The 9,103-nt window shown below is 42.2% G+C and overlaps 1 protein-coding gene across 3 annotated transcripts; it reads right to left on the reverse strand.

Moving 5' to 3' along the window:
* Window positions 1-6,276, reverse strand: ttll9 (tubulin tyrosine ligase-like family, member 9). 3 transcript variants are annotated; one of them, XM_076042333.1, is made up of 15 exons: window positions 4,806-5,066; window positions 4,657-4,714; window positions 4,529-4,575; window positions 4,355-4,444; window positions 4,110-4,221; window positions 3,793-3,978; window positions 3,614-3,682; window positions 3,445-3,538; window positions 3,319-3,359; window positions 3,144-3,231; window positions 2,891-2,949; window positions 2,565-2,761; window positions 1,053-1,166; window positions 733-857; window positions 1-571 (listed from the first exon to the last, which is right to left on the reverse strand). In XM_076042333.1, the coding sequence occupies exons 1-15, from the start codon at window positions 4,832-4,834 to the stop codon at window positions 501-503; spliced, it is 1,380 nt and encodes a 459-aa protein (XP_075898448.1). In that variant the 5' UTR covers window positions 4,835-5,066; the 3' UTR covers window positions 1-500. The 3 variants fall into 3 exon arrangements, with proteins under 3 accessions (XP_075898448.1, XP_075898450.1, XP_075898449.1); XM_076042335.1 differs by lacking the exon at window positions 4,806-5,066 and adding an exon at window positions 6,165-6,276 and having other exon boundaries at window positions 2-571; window positions 4,657-4,762; XM_076042334.1 differs by having other exon boundaries at window positions 2-571; window positions 4,657-4,762; window positions 4,877-5,065.
* Between the last annotated feature and the right edge of the window lie 2,827 nt (window positions 6,277-9,103).

The following is a 9,103-nucleotide window of genomic DNA, read 5'->3' on the forward strand; positions in this document are numbered from 1 at the left end:
TAAGGAGTAATCAGTAGTTGGATTACTTATATAGAGGAATCCGTACAACACAGAGGGCCAAACAGAAAGACAAACAACCATTCACATTCCACACTCACATTCACACCTGTGGGCAACATAAAAGTTGCCATTTAGCCTGATTAGCATGCCTTTGGACTGTGGGATGAATCCATAGTATCTGAAGAGAACCCACGCAGACAAATGGAGTCCATGCACACTCCACACAGATTTCTTTTCTTCCTATGTGTTATTCCAAACATTGAGGATGATTAACTGGATAAGAAACTGTCACCAGAGCGTCCATACACATCAGAGTGATTAATAAACGTGTGATAACTCATTCTTTTGTCAACCGCCCCTGTTGCTGAAACACTGTTGTATGCATTCAGCCGTTCCTCCGTGGGAATGATGCTTTGACCATGTTGCATATTTGAATTCAAACCCAGACCTGGGCAACTGATTATAATTTACACAAATTCTAAGACTTGGTGCGCTTGGCATCACGTCCTCTTCTGGCCCGGAAATGGTTTCAGAAGCCACCGAAGCTGCCTTTCCCTGTCATTCACACAGCCTGCAGCAGAAAGGACAGGAATACGCACAGCGGTGAGTAATAAAAAATAAGTATGAGAAGAAAAGTCAACAAAGTACACCTGAATGCGATCAGTCAGATTGATGATTTGGCCTCCTCTCCACCACTGCCCCACCTCTCCATTCCAAGAAGTGCTGGGTTACCTAAGTGTGTGTTGGCAGTGCAATTTGAGCCTCCAAAGGTTTCCAGGCTGATGTCCTCCCTGTAGACAGGCCCATCGTTCCACATGAGATCATAGCCACCCACCCGTTTCTCCTTGCCAGTCAGCCTTTTGAGGGAAGGCAAGTTATTAAAATGCAATGTGAATGTGGCACCTCTCATCTGCTGATTATTACTGCGAGGGCTGCCGACAATACTTTTCAGGGATATTCCTTTGTACCGAGTCACATTTTGCACAAAATGGAAAAAAATACAATACATTCTGTTAGCAAAAGAATACGTGAACAGCCCCTCACGCCTTTACCTCCCCTCCATATCAACAACGTTGAGCGTGTCCTCCAGCAAGCGGCACTTCATTTCGTAATCCTCCTGACTGCTGGCCGTGTGTGACGGGGAGGCATTAATCTCAATCAGCCACCTGCACAGAGATGGAAGGTGATGGTGACAGACATTTCCCCAACCTCGAGGCCTGCCTTGGGCCCAATCTAGTAATTATTCAGACAGTGAAACGGGCCCCAGAAAGTTGGCAAATGTGTCAATGTTGGCATATGGGAGGGGCACTGTGGACGGCACATACTCAACGCAACAAGAGCCCACCTGTCAAGCTCTGAAGGTTGCCTGGACAGATTTATGAGTCTGTCATTAACTCACCACTGATTTACTGATTTGTTTTTAAATATCTGCGTAGACAGACCTAATGCCCCATCTGCTTGTCTGTGCACGCGCTGCTGTGTTCCTGTGGGGCATGCAAGGACGAGTGCATGTCTACTTGCAAAAAAAAAGAAAGAAGATAGAATGCCTATTAAATTAGTGCCCAAGGCAACATCTGGCTTTAAAGTGACCTCAAACAGAAATGGGACACACAACATATATTTACAGCAGCAGTATGGAGCACATTAAAGTTTACAGGGCCGTGGAATCATGTCACGCATAAAATCACAACTTGTTAGACATGGTATTATCGACACCTGGAAGAATATTGTGACCGCAATATGCCAACATTGAAACATTTTCCTAACTCATGGATTTATTCCACATATCCATGTAGTTGTGCACAGAAAATGTTTGGAAAGTGAAAAACCTAGATGCTGAACATCTAATCCATTGAATTCAAAGATTTAGCAGATCATCATTAATATTATCTTTTTTTTTAATTATTATTATTACTACCAAGCGTGTTAGTGAGAGTCTGCCTCTGGTTTCTACAATGTGGTGAGCTACAACGTGTCCCATTCCCATGTGTTCTTTGCTGCGCCTAAAGAGAAAATGTTGTCTAACTCTGAGAAAAAAAAGCTATAGCAGCAACTAGTCTCATTTGTCTCATCGCCTTCTGTTGAATTTTCAGAGATGTATGTCACTTCCTGCTTCAGTTGCAGCAAGCTGTGATTGGTTACGTAACACTGACCCTGGCAGAAAACGCTTTCTTTCAGAACTGGTCAAGATGGATACGCAGCATTTTTGAAGTCTTAGCAATTCAGTCGTGTTGCGAGACATGCAGTGTGCAGCCTGCGGCAATATGCATTTTGTCTGCAGAAAAAGAGTCATCCCAAACATGTTACAACATTTTTTATAACGTCCCAGAAACATGATCTCTCTGATCCAGGATCAGATTTAGTATTACACGAGTCTAAGGAGATGTTAATGACAACCTTGACTGCTTAATCAAAGGTGTATTTGCTCTGACTTACACTACTTACTAGTTCATTGCATTTCATTCCTTTTCGTTTGTAATGAAACAAACGAAAAGGAATACATTTCAAATGGCAATAACCCAAATCAATTTGTTGTTTATCAACATAAACATGTAGGCACTCACGGCTTGAGGTTCTGATCCAGCAGGATGTCGTAGCCATACAGCTCAAAACAGTGTTTGTCGTTTATAATTATCTTCTGTACACTCTGTAGAGTGCAGATGAATATGTTGTCCATCTCTTTGAACAGGTTTTCCACCCTCTCTCTTCCGTGTTTTGCCGTCAGATAGGTTCGGAGCTTCTGCATCTGCCACTTGCACCCCTTTGAGGAAATAATAGAGCAATTCCAAAAAATGAAGAGATTAACATCGCAAAGAAAGGACAGTGTTTAAAAGAATGATAGAAATAAAAAAGAACAGCACTTTTGTTTTGAAGTTCCTCAGCTACACACCTTTTCCGGATCGTAGTCTGGGGCTGTTTTCTGAACCGCAACATTAGTGAGGTGCATATCTGAGATGAGGTGTTGAGAAAAAAGAAAATTGGTGACTCTCATGATGTCATCACATCTCCACAAACAATTTGCATTACTGTTTCATTACACAAAAGCTGAAGTTGGCCAGAAGTGCCCAAATCACTAAGAAACAAAATCCATCAGTGTTACACATGTGGCAATTATTACAACAGGGGAAAAAAAAAACGCATACATATGTCATCAATGGTGCTGAGGGAGAAACGGGTGTTTGAGAAGCGGGCAAAGCCGTCTCGATACAGCCAGGCCTTCAGTGGGGCGTACTGAAACACACAGACAGTGTGATTCACTCGTAGTGCCAGAGTTAGACTGTGTTTTCAAAACTGTGTCGTTTGGACTTTCACACATACAGACTGGACCAGCACATAGACTCTCAGATCAAACTTTTTGCCTGCGAAGCGAAAAAAGGGAAATCACTTTGGCATTCAGTTATTGTACATTACTGTGCATTCAGCTCAAGAGCATCTGTGCATCACCATTGATTAGATAGGGATTCTCTATGTAGCGCTGGACCACGTAGCTCTCCACTTGAGCCGCATCCTTCTGCTCATCTGGAAAGGCGCCGTCGTGCTAAAACGAGACGTCGTCATTGTGAATACATATCTGAAAGGTGCCGACAACCTCTGGCAGATGAATTCACAGTACCTTCTTCCAGTCCATGATGTCTTTCAGTTTTCTGAACAAAAAAATGCCCTTGCCTTGGGACTTTGCTGCCTACGTCCGACATGAAAATGTGCACGTTAGTTCCCACTGGAAATCCAAATTACAACAACATCAAATCGCTGCAGTTGAATTCTGCTGGGAAAAAAAACAAACTAACTCACAGGCTTCATGATCCAGGTGCTGCCGGGGGTTCTTTTGAACTCCTCCACAAAGATGTGATATTCACTAGGGAGAGTGAAAGTGCGCGGGAAAAAGTCACATTTAGCCGCCTCCGAGCGGCCTGCATCCCTTTCCAGGTTTTTCCGCAGTCGTTTGAGGTTTTTCACTGTTAGGTTTTTCCGAGTGAGCTGAAAGGTGAAAAAAACAAAACAAAACACAACCGCATGGATTTACAGCCCAGCGAGCTGGTGACAGTCGCCTTGTGTTTGCATGGTCACAGTTCATTACCCCAAGGCTTTTCCAACTGAACCCAGCTCACCTCATAATTGTTGTGAAAGTGGTTTATCCTGACGTGCTCCTCCATGTAGGAGTGATCAAAATACTTCCTAAGCCAGGCCCCATCACACCAGTTGAAGTCCCACTCGCCATCGCTGTCAAGGAGAGAGAGAGAGAGAGAGAGAGAGAGAGGGGGAGAGAGAGAGAGAGAGAGAGAGAGAGAAGAATAACTGACAGATTGACAGGCGGAAGACCTTATAATTACCAGTCTGCCGAAGACCCACTCACTCTTTGACCTCCACCCAGCCTGGCCTTTGCCGCAACACATCAGCGATGGTGTTGATAAGCCCACACCTGTAACGCACACACCGCCCCTCCCTGCGGACAATGACGGAACATCCTCTGAGTCAGTGGGCGGGACGTGTAATTGGGGCTAACTGATCATTTCAAACGCCGACTCACCGCTCCTCAGTTTTGACGTGGTCACCTGTGCCTCTGTGCGCAGCCACCTGCAGGGGTAGAGAAAAGGAACAGACAACTGTGGCAACAGGCCGCAACTCCGGCTATCTGCGGATCTCTGCGGCTCTTACCTCTTTCAATGTGGAGGTGCCAGCGGGATCGTCAGGCTGTGAACTCATGACCCCAAACCTGCGACGAGGTCACAGAGATCTGTAGCCTTGGCAGTATTGCAGAACACTAAATAAAAGAAGGGTGAGCAGAAATATGGATGGGAACTCACAGATGTCCAAATAATTCACTGTTTGTCATAACCCTAAAACTGTTGGCTGGCGAGGGGGGTCAGAAATAAACCTTCATATTATCATCATGCTTCATGATGCACATGTACAGTGTGCCTCTATGCACTCGTGTTCAGTGCAAACAGCCAGTTCCTCTTGTTTCTGGGTGACTGAGCTTGTCCCTGTTCATTGCCTTTGGTCCATGAATTGAGTTTGGATACACATTTGTCCCCCTTTGCACTGGACAAGTTTAGATTTGTTCAGACATTTAGGTCGGTTCTAGGTTTTACTGGGTTTTTTTTTTAACTTGCGAAAACTACTGCAATTCTTTAATGTTGTTAAGCTATGTCAAACATAAAAGCAAACAGAATTGACTCCTTTGATTTTCATGATTCTACTTTTCTCCCTCGTCATCGGTGACGTTTAACATCAGCAGCCTTCCAGAGATGCTTTGTTTTCTGTTCATGTTCTTCATTCTTGCCATACCGCACCTGTTTTATTTTCCATCCTGGATTTCAGTGGAGCAGCCCGACAAGAAAGAGCTCCAGATGAGAGCAATACACAGACTAAAACAAGGCGAGCTCAGTGGGTAGACAACACCCAGCCTCACTACACCTCAATAACCTGGTAGTGGTATCAGTGAATCAACTGTGGTGAAGCAAGCAAAATAAGGATGGGATTTTCTCATTTCAAAGAGGCTCAAAACACATAGTAAAGTACTATCGTAGTGAATTTGGTACATATCTTCAATGGAATTCTTTCTTATATAGAAAACTAGAGATTTTTAAGCCGCACAGACATGCTTCCTATTAAAATATTAAAATATTAAAACTCAAGTGTCAACCTAAGAAAAAAATTGAATAATTTCAAAACTACACATGGGAAGGATTAACAATGTGAAGAAAATGTATGATTGATTGCATTGTGTTGACTTTAAATATTATCCCCTCACAAACATGAACTGTAGTTTGTATGTATATCCAGTGCATGACTGAAATGACTAAAGTGTCTCGACTGCGACTTTTCAGGACCAACGGTCGTCATGGGTCCTTCGAATCAGGCTATCCGTTTTTAGATATCGGGCTAACCGATTCCAAGTGCACAGTTTCGTAAACAATGTTCACGTTTTTTGTCAGTTCTGCGTTTCTGTGTTGTATGAGCTTCTGACCTACTTTTCAGGACCAACGGTCGTCGTGGGTCCTTCGAATCAGTCTATCCGTTTTTAGTTATCGGGCTAACCGATTCCAAGTGCACAGTTTCGTAAACAATGTTCACGTTTTTGTCACTTCTGCGTTTCTGTGTTGTATGAGCTTCTGACAAAGTTGAGCCGAGTGAAGGGTTAAGACGGTCTCTGTGTTTACCTGTCCAAGGCCTCCTCGTTTTCGCCCGAGTTTACGTGTAAACTGCTCCTTATGCACGCCCTACGTAGATACTTACAGCCGAGAAGTTCGCTGCTAGCCAGCAGCGTTTGCCACCCGTTGTCATGGCAACTACGGTGTCGCCGCAGACGCTGTTAAAGAGGAAATGCAGACGTCGTTCCATAGTTCAACAATAACCTTTAATGTGTCGCTCAACACCCCCCCAACCACACACATTTGCCATGTTCAATTTTGAAATACTATGGAGAGTTTATCCTCACATGATACTACTCCATTTATTTATTTTTTTTGCCGCTTTTGATTTTTTTTTTTTTTTTTTTTTTTTTTTTGGAGGAGCATTTTAAAAGTCAGTAATTGTCATGTGCATGTGGTTTGAAAGTCGCTGTGAGGACAACTACGAAATTCGAATTCCTAAATACGGAAAACGCCCATGAAATGCAAAAAGTCAACTTCCCACCGTCGTCCTCACCATCGTACTATCAAATGACCACTTGGTGGCACTAAAAGGGCGTATAATGAAACAGTTCAGTCTCCTCACGTTGGAGGATTTGAATTGAACGTTTCCTTTTGTAGATTATAGATCCAGTCTAATTATTAACGTCGTATTCATAGAGACACGTGTATCCAGCCGTCCAATATGTTCAATCCCCATGAATCCATTCAAAAAGCTCAATAGGCTTCCAGTCAGTTAATTAATCTCTAATTGAACTTAATCCACTGCTTTCTTTGAGACATAATCCGATGTTTAATTCATATGTATTACTTTTTCCAGTCTATGTGTAATATCCATCCTTAATTAAAGTAACTGTGGTTGTTGAGTGCAGGTAGAAAAAAACTTCTATATACAAACTGTGTCAGTTGTTTTCTTGTGGCCACTGATGACCTGCTGGTCAGTCAAACAATCAACCGGAACTTATAAACATCAAACAAACTGGGCAGGTCAATGAACCGAGAGGGTAAATGTCAAATGAAAAGTTTTTTCTATCGGGTAGTATTTTGGTTTGTCTTGGTATTTATGACAATGGCGACCAAGTTCCAGAGACATGCATGCTCAAAGCAGTTGATAGAAGCATCACACATATAACTGCACATCAACACTGCTTTATTAAGCTTTTCTACAACTTTGACGAAAGCTACATGCATGTGTTAATCGTGCATAAATATTTCCAATACCCCAGGGTCAGTCACACATCATTTTTCATTATGGCTAATTGGAATGAACAGGAAAATAACTGTAGCAAGCGATGAGACTCTGGATTTTGAGCCATCTGTAACGAATCGATTGGCCAGACACTCAAGTGACATCACGCCTGCCAAAATCCACTTGAGGACAAAGAGGTTGAGCATTAAAATGCGAAGACAAGTCATGTTCTTCTTTTTTTTTTTTCTTTTAAGACAATCTGATCATCTAAGCCAGACGTTTTCATTTCTCACATGCACATGCTAAGGCCCACTCAGATTTTTCTCATTTTAAGTAAAGAACATTTCTACTTTCATTTCCTTTGAAATCCAAACCAATGTGTTTGTGAAATTACAGCATAATCCACAATTAACAGTTCTTCCAAATTCAGTTTGGGTATGTTGGACTTTTGATTTCAGTACATAAATCCCTTTTTTAAGAAAACTGCTTTGGATCTAATTGGAAACCACAGTTAACGTGAAAATTTTACATTTTTATCTTTTGTTTTTCTTTAAATGAATCATCCATTAAACTTTGAAAAAAAATCTTAATATCTTTCTATTTCTATGACCAAAATTCTTACAGGATTTTTTTGTCCTGGTGGGCCAACCCATGGGATTCATTTCAGACTTGGTTTTTAAATGTCACTTTAATTGTTTATTTTTCTTAGAAAAGCTCTCTTCAGCGGGCTCAGTTCAACTATGTAGGTTTCATCTGCCCGAGGACATAAATCTGCATATCTACAAACACATGGGCACTGTGACAGCATGCCAGCAGTTCACGCACCTTCTTGACTCACTGATTTAAAAAATAAAAAATGAAAGAAGATTCCATATGTAACTCTAAGTAAATGAAAAATCAAGGGTTGCAGAGCCACCACTTAAATCCGTCCTGACCACTGACCCATAAGAAAGTGTGAAGCCATTTCAGCATTTCAACAGGCGTACATATCTACATATTCTGCAGACACCCCCACCTCCCTGTCCCAGGCTTGTACATTTAGCAAAAACATCAGAGGAGGCCACAAAAGGCTGGACAAAGTCACAGCCAGGATCTTTCTTAAATCCTTGACATGCCCACTTGTCTGCCCGTTAAACCTCCACTCAACTGTGGTTTCCCACAGCACAAACAGCTTTAACCAACAAAACACAAGCAGATGTGAGCGTACAGAAGGGGAATAGATAATTGCAGTATAATTCCATTTGCCTGAGGTAAAGCGAGGAGAAACCTATTGAGGTAAAAACAAAAACTAAGAAAAAAAAACAGCAATCTGGATGAACAGGCCGAATCTAGCATAGTGCAATCGCAATAAAAGGAAAACATCCCTCTTCTTAGCAGTTCCAAACCACGTGTCCAGAGAATTTACCACACTATAATTTTTTGGCGGCCTTTAAACAAACCAAATAAATTCATTGGGCTGCAGGGAAGTCAGCTAACACTGTTGGTAAATATGTTTTTCAGGAAATTACGGCTGTATTTTACCTCCACAGCTCTGGTTGGTGAAAGAGGAGTATGGTCCTCATTTATTTGATATTTATCTCTTTACTTCAGTTTGAGGTTTGTGCTTGAGAATTGGAGTGAATTACAAAACCCCAGTCTTGGGAATTTGAATGGGAACAGCGGGGCATAATCAAGGTATTTTTCCGTTGCAAAGTGCTCATCATAAATAAACAGAGGTAGAATGTACTGGATCATCACATCAGTGGTGAACCCCGCCCGCCCGTACCCTGAACATAATGCG

This window comes from Nelusetta ayraudi, unplaced genomic scaffold, assembly GCF_046127955.1.
Source record: "Nelusetta ayraudi isolate G7.1 ecotype Tasmania unplaced genomic scaffold, CSIRO-AGI_Nayr_v1 ptg000070l, whole genome shotgun sequence".
NCBI classification, from domain to species: domain Eukaryota; kingdom Metazoa; phylum Chordata; class Actinopteri; order Tetraodontiformes; family Monacanthidae; genus Nelusetta; species Nelusetta ayraudi.

Bases quoted from the DNA above. Each gene is read 5' to 3' on its own strand.
- ttll9 (XM_076042333.1), bottom strand. From the start codon at position 4,834: ATGACAAACAGTGAATTATTTGGACATCT. The intron at 4,445-4,528 runs GTGAGTCGGCGT...CATTGTCCGCAG, and splicing joins CACGTCAAAACTGAGGAGCG to GGAGGGGCGGTGTGTGCGTT. The intron at 572-732 runs GTAACCCAGCAC...TTTCTGCTGCAG, and splicing joins CACTGCCAACACACACTTAG to GCTGTGTGAATGACAGGGAA.